At 38.5% G+C, this 21,720-nt stretch overlaps 1 protein-coding gene across 1 annotated transcript in view; it reads right to left on the bottom strand.

Moving 5' to 3' along the window:
* Positions 1 to 1,904: 1,904 nt before the first annotated feature.
* The window catches only part of LOC115417205 (inactive serine protease PAMR1-like), a 50,466-nt gene continuing 30,650 nt past the window's right edge, over positions 1,905 to 21,720 (bottom strand). The window contains exons 6-11 of the mRNA XM_030131212.1: positions 20,565 to 20,762; positions 20,255 to 20,449; positions 19,775 to 19,841; positions 14,893 to 15,155; positions 10,984 to 11,318; positions 1,905 to 2,572 (exon numbers count right to left, since the gene is read on the bottom strand). Coding sequence (XP_029987072.1) covers positions 2,027 to 2,572; positions 10,984 to 11,318; positions 14,893 to 15,155; positions 19,775 to 19,841; positions 20,255 to 20,449; positions 20,565 to 20,762 — 1,604 coding nt within the window. The 3' untranslated portion in view covers positions 1,905 to 2,026. The remainder of the gene's footprint in view (positions 2,573 to 10,983; positions 11,319 to 14,892; positions 15,156 to 19,774; positions 19,842 to 20,254; positions 20,450 to 20,564; positions 20,763 to 21,720) is intronic.

Below are 21,720 nucleotides of genomic sequence, written 5' to 3'. Positions count from 1 at the left end.
GCAACTCCATGAGAAAAAAAAACATGATCAAATTTTTTTTTTGTTTTCATGCCTAAGGAGGAATAAAAACACTCAATAAGAAATCTTGACTAAGGTTCTCATAATTTATGGATGAAAGGGTTAATTCTGGATTTCGTAAAATGAAAAAAACAATGTTTTGAGCTAAAATGGTGTCCTCTGAAGCTATTAACACAGTGGTTTCCAACCTTTTTTGGCTCGTGACCCCATTTTAACATCACAAATTTCTAGTGACCCCAGAAATTCAAAATGGAGACTTTTTTTTTTTTTTTTGGTAAAATTAATTTGTTTTTGATCTTGTAATAGTTTGCTATACAGTGTTGTAAATAAACATTAATGTTAGACGACATTTAGTCTGTATAATGTCTATTATTATGGACAGAGGCAGTAAATCCAGGTGTAGATTACTGCACAAAGGGAGAATTTAATTTTCCTTGGTCAGGATCTGTCCAGTCAGTCCAGCTGGGATTTACAAGGAGGGCAATTAATACTGAACAAACAAGAACTGAAACTATGAATTATGAAAGAGCTGCAGCATCTGAAACTGACCACAATTTCACAGTTGTCATGTCTTTTAAGTATTGTGATTGTCTCTCTCAACTCACCATATATTTTTTATTAATAATTTTTGTTTTTATCAGTTACTATAAATTTCAGGCGACCCCACGCGGGGTCCCAACCCCAAGGTTGAAAAACACTGTATTAACATCTGAAACAAAGTTTAAAAAAAACAAACAAAAAAAAAAGTAACACTTCCCATTTTAAGGTAATTATGTACTAATGAAGAGATAATTATGAATACTACATTCCATTTCTGCACTTGGATACTTTGAAATCCTCCCAAATCTTGCACACTGATCCTTTAAGTCTGTCTAAGTCTGAATATTCTAATGTGGGTGAATATGTGCAGCTTCTAATAATCTGCTCGGTCTTCATCACTTCCACCACCTGAGATTTACGACTGAACATTTGAGACGTACTTGGTGTGTGTATTAGTGTGTCATGTATAGGGATGGGAACCGATAAGAATTTAATGATTCCAATTCTATTATCGATTTTGCTTATCAATCCGATTCCTTATCGATTCTCATTGGGTGAGGGAATAAAAGAGTACAAACAGGTGTGTTTGCATTAACTGTCTTTTATATTTCCATCTGCACAGAACGTATAACATATACAATATGGACAAATAATAAGAACAAATGACGCCGGGCCCAGTTTGGGGGGGGGGGGGGGGGGGGGGGGGGCATACAGTGAAAGTGAAACTCCAGACTCTTTACTAATTCCTCTATTGCTGCATTTCTTCTACATGGAACCGGTTCGACTCTGCTCGTCTCCTGTTGTTGTGCTCCTCATTTCCTTTCCCCTACCTTCAGAAACTTGTATTTGAGGGGGTACGATGTTTGTGTCCGCACCGGAACCAGAACTGGACCCAGATGACGGTCTGGTGTTCACTCTGACACTAGATTCACAAGCACCGCTGAGTAGAGAATCAGATGAATCACAGGTGGACGAATGTTTGAACAGACTGGAGGGATTCCACCTTTAGAAGAAATGGAAGCTTTGACAGAGTTCAACTGGACCTGGTGTGGTCTGTGTAGACCTGGTGTGGTCTGTTTAGACCTGGTGTGGTCTGTGTAGACCTGGTGTGGTCTGTTTAGACCTGGTGTGGTCTGTTTGGACCTGGTGTGGTCTGTTTAGACCTGGTGTGGTCTGTGTAGACCTGGTGTGGTCTGTTTAGAACGTTTCTGCCTCAACTCCATGTTGTCTACGTTCTGACCAGAACAATGCAGCGTACGTGTGACGTCATCGCGCATGTGCAATGAAGGCGGAATCGATAAGCAGAATCGTTAAGCAGGCAAACGATTCCAAGGAATCGAGCTACTGGGATCCGGTTCTCAAAAAGAACTGGTTCTTGATTCCCATCCCTATTTACGACCGAACATTTGAGACGTACTTGGTGTGTGTATCAGTGTGTCTGTCATGTCTGTGCTGTGATGAATCCAAACTACTTCATGTTGGCCTCTATCCAGTCCCTGAACTTGGATATTTTGGTGTGTAATGTGTGTGTGTGTAGGCGGCAGTCCTTTTCCTCGGAGCTGAAACTCTCCAACCCCAGCAGCTGCCAGCCTACGCCGTCGGCTCCCCCAGTGTCCCCGTGACTGCTGACTGGTATGGCTGTGATTCCTGGAATAACCCTGAGACACGGGCTTTGAGGACTGGAAGTGTTCCTAATGACACACAGACTATTGTCACTGATCGCTGTGCTGTGTGCTCCTGTTTGAGCAAACTCCCTTTCACACTGTCCCACATCAGCCAGCTCCTCCAGCCTGGTTCTGCTCTGGGGAAGGTGGCGGTTCAGCTGCTTGTGATCGTCCGGTAACACCCACCGAGCGGTGTAGGCCTCCTGAGCCGTCACCTCTGCGCTCGGCGTTTGTGGTAGACACAGCGGCAGCACACGCTCACTGATCCTGGCTTTGTCCTTCAGTTTGAGCACAGCCACATTAAAGTCTGGACTGGAACGAAAGCTGGGATGGATTAAAACATCTGAAACCTGTTTGGGGCAGAAAGAGAGAGGGAAAAATGATCCAAATTTCATTTTTTCCATTTTATTTATTCATTCCAATCTAAATGATTGGAAAGGAGCAGAATGAAGAAAACTTATAAAACCTGCCTCTGTCTTGAAACGTATGCTACATCAGTTAAGTTGTCATTACAGCTATTACAGGAAACCACAGGTGTCAAACATGTGGCCCAGGGGCCAAATCCGGCCCACCAAAGGGTCCAGTCTGGCCCCTGGGGTGAATTTGTGAAATGCTAAAATTAACTAAGATATGAACAATCCTTTTAGTTCAGGTTCCACATTCAGACCAATTCAATCTCAAGTGGGTCAGACCAGTCAAATACTATCAGAATAACTAGGGATGTAAACAATTAATCAACTAACGATTAATTGTCAACGAGAATTTGCTCGATTAAATTATTAATTGTCGGGTAATTGCCCTTGTCTACCTGTCCACACCTGTCCGAAGGCTGCGGTTTGTCCACGCTGTGCCGCGGCTGGGATAGGCGGTCATTGAACTGGATCATGGTGTTGATGAGTTAGAACGTGTGTGTGGACATGGAGGAGCAAACACAGACCGACCGTCTGTTTGTGGGAGCGGTGCACCCCCGAATAAATACACACACGAATGTGGGGTCGGTATCAGAGCGTTTTCCTGGAGGTTGGTGTAGTCCTCGGTCAGTGGGACAGAAGTTCAAACATCCTCCAGGTTCCTGATCCAGGACACAGGGATGGAATGCATTTGTGAAGCTTCAGGAGGAGAAGAGAAATGAGTGAAAAGTTTCACTTTCACTTCTGCTGGGGGGGGGGCACGGACTGCACCGTACCCCCATAGTATTAGAAGTAGGACGGAAAGTGATGCTCACACGTGCGCGGTTACCAACCAACCAACCAACGCATCCCTCGGCCGTACTGCGCGCGTGCGAGTACCCCCGCCCCCAACAAAACGCACGCACGTGCACCCCCCATTCCACACCACCACATCAACAGATGAATTCTATAGGAAACACTGACTGTATCCAATGGTTCAATAAATCACTCAATAAGGAATATGACATGATTTTATCATTAAGTGTATAATCAATATTTAGCTTTTATTCTTATAGACCGTATTGAAAAAGAAATTCAGGTTCTCAGGAAAATCGCCGCTTATCAATTAATTGTTAATCGATCGATAAGGGCAACCAACTAACGATTAATGAATTAATCGATCATTTGCATCCCCAATAATAACATATAAATAATGACAACTCCAAATTTTTCTCTTAGTACATGTAAATATTTTCATGTATTTACACTTAAAGTATAATTTCTCAAAAAAATCTGAATAACCTGAACAAATATGAACAACCTGAAATGTCTTAAAAGAAGTACAATTTTAACAATATTCTGTCTGTTACTAAATATTTTGTGTATTTGTCGATCCACTGTGATCTGTAAGTTATAAAGTACATGTGTAAATGATAAACTGAGGCAGAATAGTGTTAAAATACACTCATTTTTTTCAGTTTGTTCACGTTATTCACATTGTCTGAAAGGACAGTTTGTAGATGTAAACCTTTTCATAATGTAAATTTATTTTTTTTGCTCTAAAACATAGAGAAAAGTTTGGAGTTGACATTATTTCTATATTATTCTGTTATTATTTTACTGGTCCGGCCCACTGCAGATCTACTTTTGCTGAATCTGGGCCCTGAACTAAAATGAGTTTGACAGCCCTGCAGTAAACAGTTTACATCAGGGCTCTCAAACATGCGTCCCGGGGCCAAATGTGTCCCATCCCACCAAAGGTTCCAATCCGGCCTGTGGGATGAATTAGAAAAGTGGAAAAAGTCAAGGCTGTTGAACTCATTTTAGTTTAGGTTCAATATGATCTCAAGTAAAATAATAATAATAAACTACAAAAAATAATGACTCCATATTTTCTTCTCGGTTTGACGTGAAAAAAATAATATTACACTATGTCTACAAATAATGACAACTTCAAATTTGTGTCTTTGTATTAAAAAATAGCATTAAATTATGAAAATATTTACATTTACAAACAATCGTTTAAGACTAAAATGTGAATAACCTGAAGAAATGTGAACAACCTGAAACATCTAAAGAAAATTAGGCACAATTTTAACAATTTTCTTCCTGTTCCTCAGTGTTTAGTGTCTTTGTAGATCTGATCCATAATGCACATGGACTAATGAGAAGTGGAGGAAGAAGATTGTTAAAATTACACTGATTTTTGATAAGAAATTTCAGTTTTTTAGGTCATTCACATCTTTTTTTTTGGATAGTTTACAAAACTAAGTATTTTCATAATTTAATGGGGGGCTTTTTGTACTAAAACAAAGACAAAAATGTGAAGTTGTCATTATTTCTAGGTTATTCTGTTCTTATTTTACTGGTTCGGTCCACTGCAGATCAAATCCAGCTGAATGTGGAACCTGAAAGAACATGAGTTTGAGAGCCCTGGTTTACCTGATAGTTAATGCAAATAAAACAAATCCAACATCCGTAAGTTAAATTATTTCATTACATGCTTTTATAAAGCTTTTCTATTCTTTCCTTATTCAACCTCTTGAAACTAAAAAATATTCGTACAGCTCTTCTCTTCCATCGCCAAAGAATTCCACATTCAAACACCCACAACACAAATACTCGTTTGCTTTACATCAGTCCTGACCCTCTGCTGTTTCAAATTAAACCCATTCTATGTTTTTCATCCTGTCATACTAAAACAAATAATCTCTGCAAATTTGCAGCAAAAGTCCGTTTCTCGCTCTAAACGTAATCAGCAATGTCCTTAATTCAGCTAACTCTTTAAACTTAAACAATCCTGATTTAATAAACAACTCATTTGTATGAAAAATCAAGTTAGAATACATCCAAAATGAAAAAAAAAAAAAGAAAAAAAAAAAGACCTTATTAATCCCACAGGGAAATTATTGCGTGTTACAGTCGGTCCATTCAAGTCTAATAAAAAGTAGCAGGAAAGAAATGAGCAAAACAACAACAACAAAAATGGTAGTGAATTGTCTCCCTAGCAATTATGAATTATGTATCAATTAGGACTGTCAAACTTAACGCATTAACGTGGTGTGTATATATCGACTCAGGGTTAGCTGGCTGCAACTGATGGCATAAGAAGTTATAGAATAGAAGGTGTAAATAAAGAATAACAACATGCATAAATAAAATATAAGGCAAGAGAGAAACAGTTTGTGCCTCCTATATTTTTAACATGAAAACCAAATACAACCATTCCTGGTACAGGGTACATATATTAACCATTCAACTATTATTAACATATATTAGTAGTGTATTGTCTCCCAAGCAATTATGAATTATGTATTAATTACGGCTGTCAAAATTAACGCATTAACAGATTAATTTATCATCATAATTAATCTAATAAAAAATGTTAACGTAATTAACCCATCTGAGGTGCAGAATGACTCTGAACGTCTCTGCCAAAGCATTTGGGGCAGTTTGTCCAAGTAGAGTTAGCATCGCACATGCACAAAGGGGTAGTTGATCCAATAGGGACAGGCAGCAGAACCAACAAATGAATGACATTTAATAGTCATTAATTGAAATTAATCCACAGCAACCCAGTGATTCATCTGATTAAAAATGTTAATCGTGTGACACCACTAATTACCGTACTTTACGGACTATAAGCCACTACTTTTTTCTTGTTTTGAACCCTGCGGCTTATACAGCGATGCAGTTCGAGTATAGATTTATACGGGCTAACGTCCTCCAGGGGGCGCTCTAACAGGAAGCACAAAAGTGAGACAGACAGGAAGAGGAAGAGGTGATGAAGAGGAGGAGTTTGAAGCTGAACTTTGAACAATCATTTTGTGTGTCATGCACAAACCCTCATCATGGAAAACACACGAAGAAATGCATATGATGCAGCTTTGAAGTTAAAAGAATCGATGTGTCTGTAAAGAAGGAAATAGAGCTGCAGCACCGAAGTGCCATTGAGCAACAACGGAGGAGAGACATAGAAGGAGTGTGACGGAGCCTTTCTAATAATAATAATAATGGATTAAACTTGTGTAGCGCTTTTCTATGAACGCATACTCAAAGCGCACACAGTGGATCCATTACACTGGTCAACAACAAATGTATTGTTTCAGTTTTTTGAGCTGATTTAGGATCATTTTGGTGCTGAATCCAAAAATCACATTCATTTTACTCAGTCAGGTCAACTTTCTGAACTATGCTACATATTGGCTTTTGAACATTTTTGCTTACACTTATGGGCATTTTCACATCATATGATACAAAATTGTTTCATATTTCTTGCAATAAACGAGTTCTGAAGATTTTACTTTTGCCAATTTATGATTCATGTTTTTTTTAATATTACAGGCGAATGAAATGGCTTCGACTAGAAGATCTTGCAAAAATAAGCCTGACGTATTCTGCTACATCTGCGGTGAATACACCATTGTACCTAACAGGAATCCTGTTGGAAAATGATTTTTTTTCTCTTAAAACCTATTTTAGGTGAGAACTATATAAAAAAAATCAACTGATAAAGTCACAAAAATGTAATCGATTTTGTGAGAAGATCAAATTTTTCAAAATCAAATTAGCAAAAAAACCTGACCTGATGGAGAAAAACAGATGTCATTTTTGGATTTAGTGGTGCTCAGTTCAGTTGAAAAAACCGAGACAACTTGCAAAAAACATTTTTTTGTAACCCAGTGTAATTCATTCGCTCTCACATCCTCCCTCTGGTGGTGGTGAACTACATCTGTATCCACAGCTGTTCTGGGGGGGGCAGACTGATGGAAGCATGGCTGCCAATCTGTGCCTACGGCCCCTCCCACCACCACCGAACATTCACACACATTCATACACCAGCGTGAGTAGCAGCACTGGAGGCAAGGGGGGTGAAGTGTCTTGCCCAAGGACACACCAGCACATGGACAGAGCGGGATTTGAACCGCCAACCCTTCGGTTATTGGACGACCCGCTCTACCATCTGAGCCATGGCCGCCCCTTTCTGAGGGTGTTCAACTCCGACACCGAAAAAGACGACTGCAGTGGTTTAATGAGCAGAAGAAGATGAACATACAGATCAGTGACTGTTCTGTTTTTTGAACCAGCCTGTTCCTGCCGTTTTACTGCCGTGTTACAGACACTGTTTGGAAAAAAGCAGTGAAGGTACGGAAATAAATATTTAAATAATCTGTCTGTTTACCACCAGACTGAAAAACAGTTTCTTTCCAACAGCAGTGAGGCTGTTGAACTCAGGCACTGCTCTGTAGCCTCTCACCCAGGGGAACGGATACACAAGCACCTAACTGCACCAAACTGCACCTTACTGCACCTTACTGCACCAAACTGCACCTTACTGCACCTAACTGCACCTTACTGCACCTTACTGCACCTTACTGCACCTAACTGCACCTTACTGCACCAAACTGCACCTTACTGCACCTAACTGCACCTAACTGCACCTAACTGCACCTTACTGCACCAAACTGCACCTTACTGCACCTAACTGCACCTAACTGCACCCAAGTGCACCTAACTGCACCTTACTGCACCAAACTGCACCTAACTGCACCTTACTGCACCAAACTGCACCTTACTGCACCAAACTGCACCTAACTGCACCTTACTGCACCTAACTGCACCTAACTGCACCTTACTGCACCTAACTGCACCCAAGTGCACCTTACTGCACCTTACTGCACCAAACTGCGCCTAACTGCACCTTACTGCACCTAACTGCACCCAAGTGCACCTTACTGCACCTAACTGCACTTTACCCTTCACTCTGCTGTTTGCACTGTACTTCAGTGTCTACTGTGTATAGGTTAGGTTAGGTTGTAAATATGTGTTATTATTTTTATGTAGGTATTTTAAAGTATAATTTTAGACATATATTTTACTTATTTTAAATTAGCCTTAGTTTTAGTCAATTTTAATGTATTCATTTATTTATTAGTTATTCATTTTATTGAAATGGCAAATACGGGCCCTCAGAAACCAGTTTCGTTCTCTTCTTTGTGATGGAATGACAAATAAAACTCCTTTGAATTCTTTCTGTGTAAATATCTCATGCCACAACGTGGACACCTGCAGCTTATAGTCAGATGTGACTTATAGCCCAGAAAGTGATTGATGGATGGATGGATGGATGGATAGATAGATATACCAAAACTACATATTAAAACAGTCTATTAACACACAGTTAAAACAGCAATTTGTACAATATGTACCAGTCAATGTATTATCAATATGATAATTATAGAAATATACATAATACATGTGTAAAAATATTGTTGTGTTATCTAAAATCATGTGGTTATAATGAGGAGTTGAACAGTGTGATGAGCGCAGACAGGACTGATTTCCTGTGTGGTTCAGTGGTGCATTTGGGTGGAATCAGTCTGTGACCAGTGTGTCCTGGCGTGGCTGAGTGGAACTGTCCAACACTGTCCTGATCTTGGACAAGGTTCGCCTCTCTAACACCACCGTCACAGAGTCCAACTCCATCCCCACACTAGTACTTTTAGCTGTTTTTAAAATAAGATGATAGGAGCCAATATGTGCAAATATTTCAAATCCTAGTTGAATATATTTGTTTAGTGGTAAAGCTTTAAGTGCACATACAAAAGCCTTAGGATTTCTGTCTGTTGCATTTACAAACAACAACTTATCCAGAAGATTATATTTGTTTAATGAAGAGTCCTTGCTTAATACTGCATCACTGCATCTGCCGTTTGGTGGATTTTACATTCAGAGTGAAGTTTTATGCACTGGATGACCAACAGATAAATATTTCTGATGTGATTTTGCTAAAAATCCAGGTGAGAGAGTGTCTGAACTTAGGACTTAAACAGTATCATAGATCTAAATTAAGTCTAGTTTAGAAAATTAATGCTAAAATATTATTATCTACAAATCTCTGCTATCTGGGAAATGATACGTGTGTTAAGTTTGGTGTTGTACTGCAAAACAAGGATGGTGAATAGGTGATAATATTTTAATAGTGGGTACATTTTCTTTGTCTTTTTTTTTTTAATTGCTAATTATTTGAAAAGCTAAATGCATTAGCTCTGATTTTGTATTTGTATTTATGTATTTGCATGTATAAGTGAAGCTTTGTGGGAAGTGAGCCCTCTTCGTATTCGTATTTTTTAACTCATTATGAAAAAAATACTATATATCTCATTTTTTCTTTATAAGACATTACAACTAATACCAGGGCTATACTGTAGCTGTAATTTAACTACAAAGTTTAAATATCATATATTCAACCTTGTTTTCCTAGCAAATACACAAGATTTTTTTCTTTTTTCCTTTTTAAATGAGACCATCTGTACAACTTTTTAATTTGAGAATATTCAATCTTAAATAAGTGCACTTTTCTTTCTGGTTATGTGTACAATTTGGCTATATTGTTGGCATTTTTTTTCCAGTTTTAATGATACAATGTGTGTTAAGTTTGGTGTTGTACTGCAAAACAAGGATGGTGAATAGGTGATAATATTTTAATAGTGGGTACATTTTCTTTTTTTTTATTTGAATTGCTAATTATTTGAAAAGCTAAATGCATTAGCTCTGATTTTGTATTTGTATTTATGTATTTGCATGTATAAGTAAAGCTTTGTTTGTGGTAAGTGAGCCTTCTTTGTATTATTCATATTTTTTTAAGTCATTTTGAAAAAATCTATATATCTCATTTTTTCTTTATAAGACATTACAACTAATACCAGGGCTATACTGTAGCTGTAATTTAACTACAAAGCTTAAATATTATATATTCAACCTCGTTTTCCTAGCAAATACACAAGATTTGTTCTTTTTTCTTTTTTGAATGAGACCACCTGTACAACTTTTTAATTTGAGAATATTCAGTCTTAAATAAGTGCACTTTTCTTACTGGTTATATGTACAACTTGGCTATATTGTTGGCATTTTTTTTTTCCAGTTTTAATGCTGATTACAGACTTTCAGTGAGTAGACTTTTATTGTACTTTTATGAAATCTTGCCAAGCCAATGTGCTTATCTTTCTTTTTTTTTATTATTATTTTATTTTTATTTTTTTGCTTAATGCTGCTTAACACAATACAATTTGCTTATACTTATGAATATCTGGCTTGTTTCTAGTTGGGTAGATCTGCAGTGTAGGCTTTTCTCCTCAGTGTTTTTATTTGTTTTTTTTTTTTTTTTGTTTTTTTTTTACTATATTGTAATTTTTATTATTAGCCTATATTTCTGTATGCTGCTTGGAGATACTGTTGGTGTGCTGAATAATAATAATATTTGTGTGGTATCTGAAGCAAGGCTATTAATAAAAAGGGAGAAAAATGAATAAAACGTACACAGTAAAATATCTAAATTCATTAGCTGAGCTTTGTAAATGGCAGAAGTGTACCCTGAGGTGGTGCAGACTTTTCATGGGCTTCTTAACTGCCTGAGCGCCTACAACCATCTTCACATGCGCCGGCTGAAGTGGCTGCCGCCGCTTCCTGTCCGCCACACACTGAGCTGCCACCAGAACACTGCGTTGGCTGAGCAGAGCGCCGCTGCAGGCCAGCTTCCAGAACGTGGACTCTTCGGAGGCCTCCTGCCGGTCGGACGTGGACGTGTCACGGGGCCTGTGGGAGCCGGCAGCCCCATCAGGAGCTAAGCGGATATAAATGGCTGCGTGCCACGGCCACTGAGTGTCCGTCATGTTGGATGTGCTGAAAGAGTCCAATTTGCCGCACACTGTGTCAAGATAACAAAGTGGAAGGAAAAGAAAGACGTCAAAGAGGGATTGATGATGATGAATGATAATTTCAGGGCCAAATCACAGGAAAAGGTGAACACACAATGCTGTGTTTGTCAGAAGCATACATGGCTGTTGGAAGGATTTATTGTGAAGCTTTGTGTGAGATGTTACCAAATCACTGTCGTCTTGTTCAAGGACGATGCCTATAACACACCCAGCGAATGTCACACTCGGCATTTATCAAAAAAATTATGTGAATATAAATGCTCAGACTGAAGAGAACATGAGGTTTACATGTGTTTAAGGCAGTGTTTTTCAACCTTTTTTTGCTCCTGACCCCATTTTAACATCACAAATGTAATGTAAACATCTGCTTTTATGTCAAATATTTGAGTATAGTTTTAATTCATTACAATTTTAATTTTATATCCCTAATATTTGGAACCAATATTCACTTTTAAAGTCTTTGAAAAGGTTCGTTAAGCATCTGTGTGTTATTCATGCAATAAATTATATACATTTTTCAAATCGGATTTTATATATATTTTTGTGTTTTCTGTCCTTTTATGTTTTTATAGTAGGTTAAAGAGAAAAAATAATAGACAAATGATATAGATGAAGTTGTGCTGAAAAAACAGATCCCAAACATGGGTATAGTAAACATTTGTTTATATAGTATATAAAGGCCAAATCAAAAGGACTGAAAAACAGACAAAATAGACTCAGACCACTAAGGGTTAATATTTGAATGTTTCTGCAACAGAAGGGACATTGTGCCGATTAGTTTATTTAGTTTTTGTGTTGTTGTTTTTTTTTCAAAATACAACTTGGTTAAATTATTTCAGTGTGTGTATTAGTACTTTTTGAACATTTTGAGCACAATTTCAACAATACTGTGATAATAATGATAACCGTGATAATTTTGGCCACAATAAGTGTGATATGAAATTCTCATATCGTTCCATCCGTAGTGGTGACACATATTCAATCAAAATGTCAGAGTAAACATTTGCAGTAATTGATCTCTCGAAGAAAAATGGAGCAGTGATTGGATTGCACGTGATCCCACAATGCGAATAAAAACTTCCATAACCACTGAGTACATAGAACAAACCTGATTAACGTATCTCATCAACTGCTTTTATAATAATTTTTAAACTGTAAAGGGACATCCTGTATATGGTTTACAGAGGCAGGCGTTTGTTAGTCAAATCCATTTCTAAGCTAACAGTAGGTAACGTTTGAAGGACAGAGGAGATGGCATGAAGAACTCTGAAGGGACCGTGTGGATTTTTGTAGGAAACGCTACCTGAGTCCTCCACTCAAAAATCAGTTTACAGGCTGTTATCAAGGACAACAAGGCAACCGAGACTTCAGAATACAGTTAGTGCACTTCACCAACTGACTCTTTCACAGACCGCAATAAAAGCTAAACATGAACACATGGGCATACGTGAACGCTAGATACAGAATCTTTAAGTGAACACTAACGCACAGATAAAAACAAACAAGTCAATATATTCTGGGCTGCAGTTTGCCCAAACATTCAGACAGTACAGAGGAGTTGTAACATGTTTAGATGCCATCAGGCTAAGGCTAAGCCAGTGTTTTTCAACCTTGGGGTCGGGACCCCACGTGGGGTCACCTAGAATTCAAATGGGGTCACCTGAAATTTCTAGTAATTGATTAAAAAAAAAAAAAAAAAAACTTACTACTTAAAAATCTATGGTGAGTAGACAGAGACAATCCCAGTCCATAACAGACATGACAAACTGTGGTTGTGAAACTGCAGCGCTGTGGTTCTGTTTGTGTCACATGTTCACTGTGGTCAGTTTCAGATGCTGCAGCTCTTTCATAATTCATAGTTTCAGTTCTTGTTTGTTCAGTATTAATTGTCCTCCTTGTAAATCCCAGCTGGACTGACTGGACAGATCCTGAGCCTTTGTGCAGTAATCTACACCTGGATTTACTGCCTCTGTCCACAATAACAGATATTATACAGACTAAATGTGTCTAAAATTAACGTTTATTTGAAACATAGTACAGCAAACTATTACATGATCAAAAAAAAATTAATTTTAGCAAAAAAAAAGTCTCCGTTTTGAATATCTGGGGTCGCCAGAAATTTGTGATGTTAAAATGGGGTCATGAGCCAGAAAAGGTTGGAAACCACTGGACTAAACTGTGGTACAGCTATAGAGGTATTATCCATTCATACTGATTTAGAATATTTTATTTTGGTTTTAAACAGGCAAATAAAATTATTCAAATATATCTATGGGCACATCACTAGTTCTAAGCTGAGATTTAACAACTGAAAACTTAATATTTTTACATATTCATATTAATCAGATACATGTACTATAGGTCTAGTTTTCACATTAAACTCAGCATTAACTTTAGATTTTACATTCATTTAACACTTAACGATAAAGATATTATGTAAAGCTAGAGTATTGTTAAATAAAGTTGAGACAATTAACTCTGGCTTTTAAATGCGCTTAAATGTCTGATATCACACCTGATTATTATAATGTATTGATTTGCTGTGTAGTATTGCTACATGGCACGGTTAATTCAAGCTAATTCACATTCAGATGTTCCTTTTGAAGATGGTGGTGTTATGGTTTCCATCCTTCTACATGTAGGATTTAAGTTTGTTTTCTTGTTTTTATTTGGGGTGGGCATACTATTATGGTATGTCTGAGGTAATAAGTATTCCCTTTGTGGTGCCAAAAAAAATCAGTATTTTAATCAAAAGTATTCAATCTGTATTCAGAAGTATTTAACCTGTATTCATTTGCATGCCAGAAGTTATTCTTAGTGTAATGTGTGGATTGTACCAGAGTAACTGACTTTTTTTCCTGGGAGAACCACAAAAGAACGAACACGTGAAGCCATCGAAAGAACACGTGAAATTGTGGAAAGTTACAAAACGGGGCCGGCAGAAAGAGCATGTGAGCTCGTGGAAAGTTTCGGCAAACGTGGTGCACAAAAGAAGTACACCTGAGGGAAAATTTTGGACATTGTGGGAAATAATTTACATTTTCTGGGAAAAAGTTTAATATTAATATATGATAAATTAATACTGGGAATTAGCTGCATATGTAAATTCTCTGACCAATCCTGACAGACACCAAGAAAACCATACCCTATCAGAGACAAGCTAAAAAAGGGGGTTTCTGACGTGACTAGATTAATGTTCAAAATATGATCAGAATGGGTGTGGTTTGTAGCTAAACCCAACCTACTTCTGAAAATATAAAAATGGTCTCCTGGGGCGAAAAGTCAGTTGCTTCTGCAGATGTCAGTTCAGTGTTTTATGCATGAATAAACACTTTATGCGGCTCCAATTCTGTTCGATCTCTGACTTTGACTTGACTCTGTGTGCATTTACTGGATGAAGCTCCGCTACATAGATGGGAGCACAGAGACGTAAATTCAACATGCCAGAGCACAGTGAGGAACAGCGTCAAAGGGACCAAAGATGTCTCCCACCTGCGGCCGTAAATTTTTCACGACACCTTCATCCCAAAGCAGAGTATTCTTATTTGACAGTTCTAGTTTCACCTGGAGAGCAGGAAAAATGGCGTCCGCTCCACCTGCCGTTCTTCATACAGGTGCGTCTGGAGCTGCCTGTGTGGCGGTACAGCGGGGAAGCGCATTTATAGTCGATACTGGTGTGAACAGGGTAAAGCCCACGGGGGAGGTCATCCGGAGCGCTGTCATCGTTTCCAAATGGTCCATCTGGTCTAAGGGGGACGAAGCCCACTGACAGCAAGTCCTGCATGTTGAACCTGGATGAGAGGCCGAGTCTTTGGACTAAACTCATTCTGTGGCAAAGACAGTTTGTTATTACAGATCATTAGCCACACATAAATAATCTCACATGGCCTACGAAACTTTACAGTGTTAGCTAAATCCACTGTTAGCAACGCATCCTTACACCATATAAAATGTATAGTAACATATAGTAATTTTGGCAGTTTGTTTAATGCCAGTAGCACAAATTATATCAAAGTGGACATAGCCAATAAAATAACCCACTGGTTTGGAAAGGACCATTTTGGCTGATGTGGTCGTTGCTTTTTGAAGCCACAGATGACCATATTTGGACAAGAGGGTGGAGCAGAGGAAGTGTGAGGGATGATGGGTGACCGTCATCGAACTAATACTTTCACAAACTTACTGAAAATGGTTCAGCTAATGTTAAGTTGTTGTTGTTAATGTTAATATTGAATTAATGAAATCACCTGGTATTACAAAAATGTCATCATTAAATTAAGTTACAATTAAACTGACACTTTGTCAACGTTAAGTTCAGCTAAAGTTCAGCTACTTGCTGACATTTACCGTACTTTCCGGACTATAAGCCGCTACTTTTTTCTGGTTTTGAACCCTGCAGCTTATACAGCGATGCAGCTCGAGTATAGATTTGTACGGGCTAACGTCCTCCAGGGGGCGCGCTAACAGGAAGCGCAAAAGAGACAGACAGGAAGAGGAAAAGGTGATGAAGAGGAGGAGTTTGAAGATGAACTTTTAGCAGTCATTTTGCGTGTCATGCACAAACCCTCATCATGGAAAACACACGAAGAAATGCATATTTTGCAGCTTTTAAGTTCAAAGAATTGATGTGTCTGTAAAGAAGGAAATAGAGCTGCAGCACCGAAGTGCCATTGAGCAACAACGGAGGAGAGACGTAGAAGGTGTGGACAGGGCCTTTGAGGATGTTCAACTCTGACACTGAAGAAGACGACTGCAGTGGTTTAATGAGCAGAAGGAAGATGAAGATAAAGATCAATGACTGTTCTGGGTTTTTGAACCAGCCTGTTCCTGACGTTTTACTGCCGTGGTACAGACACTGTTTGGAAAAAAGCAGTGAAGGGATGGAAATAAATATTTAAATAATGTCACAACGTGGACACCTGCGGCTTATATTCTGGTGCGCCTTATAGCCTGGAAAGTACGGTAACTGTGTAACACTCCTGTTATATATGTAGAAATAATCACATTAATTAATAGACTAACAGACAGGCCAGTATTTTTACTGTTAGACTTCAGCTGTGTAACAAAATCCTTTATCTTCTTGGTGTATTTCCACACCTTTAACCCATAAAGACCCAAACAGCCCGCAGTGACACAAACCACCTACTGATCTAAACTGTTTAATACCTGTTGATCCACTAAACCTGTCAATCCATGTAAATAATCTGTGTAAAATACAGTTTGTCATCTTTTCTTGGTCATCAGACATGACCCATTTGGACGTTCAGAGGCTCTGTAGTGAACATGGAAACACCGTCATCTTGTACAAGGTTGATTCACCAGTAAAACCCATGGAGTTGGATCAATGTCAGTGGATGGACACATATGTTTTCACATTCATTTAATAATATCTCTGCTGAAAAAAAGGAAACTTTTTCTTCATTTTTCTCTGTTCTGACATAATTAACTTTGAAATATACTCTGACTTTTCATGAATGTGAACATGATCTGTGACTGAAATACAGGAAAATACCTTATTTCCACCAAAAAATGCAAAATGCAGATCACAATATGATTTAAAAACTGTGATTAATCAGTTAATAAAGGTAGAAATAGAGAAAAATTCATTTGGGAACTGCCACAAAAGTAGCACTGGGTCCAAACTAAGGCCTGAAACACGGTTTATATTTTTGTTACACTGTGTACATTTGGTTTGGTTTGGTTCATCACTACTGTAACAGCCTTCTCACTGGACTCTCTAAACCAGCTGTCAGACAGCTGCAGTCCATCCAGAACGTTCCTGCTGGGGTCCAGACTAGAACCAGGAAGGACCACCATATCAGTCCTGTGCTCAGATCTGTGCACTGGCTTCCTGTGGCTCAGAGAATAGACTTTAAAACAGCTCTGCTGGTCTACAAGTCTGTCCATGGTCTAGAACTGAAGTACATCTGGGACATGCTGGTCCCATATGAACCATCTGGGACCCTAAGATCCTCAGGGACTGGTCTTTTGCTGGTCCCAGAGTCAGGACTAAACAGGGTGAAGCTGTGTTTCAGTTCCATGTGTTTCAGTTCTGTGTTTCAGTTCTGTGTTTCAGTTCTATGTGTTTCAGTTCTGTGTTTCAGTTCTATGTGTTTCAGTTCTATGTTTCAGTTCTATGTGTTTCAGTTCTTTGTGTTTCAGTTCTTTGTGTTTCAGTTCTGTGTTTCAGTTCTATGTTTCAGTTCTATGTGTTTCAGTTCTATGTGTTTCAGTTCTATGTTTCAGTTCTATGTGTTTCAGTTCTATGTGTTTCAGTTCTTTGTGTTTCAGTTCTGTGTTTCAGTTCTATGTTTCAGTTCTATGTGTTTCAGTTCTATGTGTTTCAGTTCTATGTTTCAGTTCTATGTGTTTCAGTTCTTTGTGTTTCAGTTCTTTGTGTTTCAGTTCTTTGTGTTTCAGTTCTGTGTTTCAGTTCTATGTTTCAGTTCTATGTGTTTCAGTTCTTTGTGTTTCAGTTCTTTGTGTTTCAGTTCTTTGTGTTTCAGTTCTGTGTTTCAGTTCTATGTTTCAGTTCTATGTGTTTCAGTTCTATGTGTTTCAGTTCTATGTTTCAGTTCTATGTGTTTCAGTTCTATGTGTTTCAGTTCTTTGTGTTTCAGTTCTTTGTGTTTCAGTTCTATGTTTCAGTTCTATGTGTTTCAGTTCTATGTGTTTCAGTTCTATGTTTCAGTTCTATGTGTTTCAGTTCTTTGTGTTTCAGTTCTTTGTGTTTCAGTTCTTTGTGTTTCAGTTCTGTGTTTCAGTTCTATGTTTCAGTTCTATGTGTTTCAGTTCTATGTTTCAGTTCTATGTGTTTCAGTTCTTTGTGTTTCAGTTCTTTGTGTTTCAGTTCTATGTTTCAGTTCTATGTGTTTCAGTTCTTTGTGTTTCAGTTCTTTGTGTTTCAGTTCTGTGTTTCAGTTCTATGTTTCAGTTCTATGTTTCAGTTCTATGTGTTTCAGTTCTATGCAGCTGAACTCTGGAACAGTCTTCAGACAGACCTGAACTGTGACAGTGTTTGAGTCCAGGCTGAAAACAGCTGTTCAACTGTGCACTGAACAACTGAAAGGGTTCTATCTGACCTCTGACCTTTTACTCTGTTTTAATTGATTATTATTTATGTTTTATTGATTATGTTTTAATTGTAATTGTGTGTTTTTAACCTGTCTCTTTTCCATTTTTGTAAAGCACTGTGAATTGCCCTGTGTATGAATTGTGCTGTACTAATAAATCTGCCTTGCCTTCATTTTGATTTCACTCTGGACATTTTCGGAGCAGACTAACACGTCCTGCCTTTATCATCTATATTGGCTGTGTCTCCATAGCATACTGTTAATTTGGTCATTTATAACATCTGCTTTCTCTTTGAGCTTTAGTTAGGATGCCAAAGGCAGGTTCACGTCTTACAAATAACTACTGAACGACAGAAAAATGTTCCTTATTTCAGCCGTAATGTTTGTCATCCATCCATCTTTTCAGATGTTGATATTCAGAAGGATTTGCTCTTTAGTCCAACAAATTACCAGACGTCCACTGATAATACTTTGTGAATGGGGCTTAATTATACCAGAGCTTTATGCTTGGAAAAATCCTTCTTATTCAGTGCACAGAAGCTATAAAACTCTGACTCACTAGAAAGAACATGCTGTGAATTCTACTCAATCAACCTACACAGCGCACAGAAAAACCTATCATTAGCCTTATGGTCTGATTATTAGCCCCTATAGCTAATAACAAAGAATAAGAAAGAAACCACCAACACACTTATTACAAAAGTAGAATGGACCAGAGTGATTGAGACTAGGATTTATTTTTAAGTGATGGGTGATATTAAACTTTTAGATGGGCTTCAGTTTCAAACTATGGTTGTTGGATTTATAATCTATACATCATCCCCTCTTTCCATGAGTCTAACCCAGAGACATTTGGTTCAATGAGTTAGCAGCACTACACAGTATCTAAATAAATTATTATTATTGTATTGTCTCCTCAACCCCCTGCTGTTTACTGTTATATTCTATGTTTGTAGTTATATTGTTTAGAGTTATATTCTATTTTTTTGGGGGGGGGGTATTTTTTATCTCTGACAAGTGTAACGGCAGAGGTTATGTTTTCATCAGGGTTTGTCTGTCTGTCTGTTAGCAAGATAACTCAACAAGTTATGGATGGATTTTCAGGAAATTTTCAGGAAATGTTGATACTGGCACAAGGAACAAATGATACAATTTTGGTGGTAATGCTGGGGGGGGGGGGGTGATCTGCCTTGGCGGAGGTCTGCGCTCTCCGAGTGCTCCTCTAGTTTCAACTATGTTCATTTTCCAACGTGGGGCCTTAGAGTTTTGTAATTTCAGTTTTCTGTATGCGATGTACATATGGCAAAAACTGACAATAAAGCTGACTTTGACTTTAAATGACGTAAATAAAAATACAAGGTCAAAAGTAATACCTCGACTGTAGATTTGGCCTCACAACACTTTGCTGCACAAGTTCCGACACTTTGGGTTCACGGCAGGCTGCAGGAACAAATCCACCAGGTAACAATTACCGCATAAGAAGTGTCTGAACTCCAACATAACGGGGTGTGTGAATGAGCAAAATGAATGAGCAAAAGGGTAAGGGTTCCAGGCTAAACAAGAATAATTATATGTATAAAACATCCAGTGCAAAATACTCATTATGAAGAATAATTAAAGCCATTACTGACACTTGTTTGGATTCACTCACACTGTGATCACTGCACTGTGTAAATGTTCATCCTCTCACATGTTTTCATGTAAAGTGGGGTGTCAGGTAAACTAATAGTGGGACGTACTGTATGCTAGAAACATTTTGTGTCATCCCTGCAAAGTAATGAAGTGGAAAAACAGTCCACTCTGTGTGCTTAATAGTGTGTTCCCAGCTCTAATGTGTTTTTGAAAACAGCTACCTCTCACACACTTGGGTGGCCTGCTACTCCAGGATCCATTAGAAAGGCAGGTACTCCGATGGTTTCCACTCAAAATGTAGGAGTTTTTACAGAAAAACTCAACCTCCTCAGCACTCCCAGTTGTCTCAGTAACTGGTCTGTAGAAACCATTGTGCAATTTAGACGGAGGAGAACACCGGAGCCGACTTGTTTGACCTGTGTGGGCATGGATTCAGGAGAAAAAGAGGTCAAATGATGAGAGAATGACAACTGTGGCTGTTACACTGTACAAATCAAAAGGGTTTAAGCGTAGGAACAGTGGGATAGATACCTTTAACACATGTTGGAGCTGTGCCACTCCATGTACCATTAGGCAGACAGGTCTGCTGCTGGGAGCCCATCAGTGTAAAAGGCGGATGGCACTGGTACTCCACTGAGAACAGCTCCCCCTTTGGCTCATAAACACGCACAACATGTCCATTCACTGGCTGCTCTGGAGGTGCACATGCTGGCTTCCTGACAGGTGAAACTGTGGACAATTGTTTTAGCTGTCATAAGTAAAAAATACAGTAGTACGACTTCATAGTTTTCAGTCACATGACTGGTGTCCTGGAGGGTAAAACACCAGTCTAACATAACAGCCAAAAGGGGACCAACAAGACCCCTGCACAGTGAGTTTGTTTTACAAACTGATATTTCCACCCCTAAACAAATGAAACACGTTATGTGAACAGTCCATTTAGAGTTCCATTTTGGTGATATTTACAAAATTGGATATTGTAGACCTCAGGTGTCAAACATGCGGCCCAGGGGCCAAATCTGGCCCACCAAAGGATCCAATCTGGCCCATAGGATGGATTTGTGAAATACAAAAATTATACTGAAGATATTAACAAGTGAGGGTGTCAAAATCCTTTTCATTCAAATTCCACATACAGACCAATTAGATAAAACACCAATTAAACACCTTTAAAATGGAATGTCAATCATCACATGTAGCCTATTTAGTCATTCAAACACTGGTGTTTCAAAAGAATGCCAAAAACATAACAGAGCCAGTCTGTTGAACGGCTCTTTTCAGTCAACGGCTCCTGATTGAACGACTCCCTTCAAAGAACCAACAGTCCCATCACTAATGGTAACTTCTATTTTCTACAGGGCAATCAAATTTCACCAAGGTAATAAAGTCTTGTTAGATCCTCCAATAACACTAAGGCTGAAAGGTTAAATTTCAGAGTATTTCCGAGTTCCCTATAAAGGGTTAAGCAATAATATGAAGGTTAAGGCTACTACAATATATACAACCTGGCCAACAAAACCATCAAACACTCAGTATTACATTGGCCTGCCTCTGGTTTTGATTACACTCTGCATTCAGCATCTCTGCACTGACGGTGTCCTGCCACTGACGTTCAGACCTGGTCCTTCAGTATGTTCAGATAGTCAGCTGACCCCACTTTATGGACACATACTGTTGAACCTAGACC

Source organism: Sphaeramia orbicularis, chromosome 3 (assembly GCF_902148855.1).
Source record: "Sphaeramia orbicularis chromosome 3, fSphaOr1.1, whole genome shotgun sequence".
In the NCBI taxonomy this organism is placed as follows: Eukaryota; Metazoa; Chordata; class Actinopteri; order Kurtiformes; family Apogonidae; genus Sphaeramia; species Sphaeramia orbicularis.
This window is presented reverse-complemented; position numbering and strand designations above follow the sequence as displayed.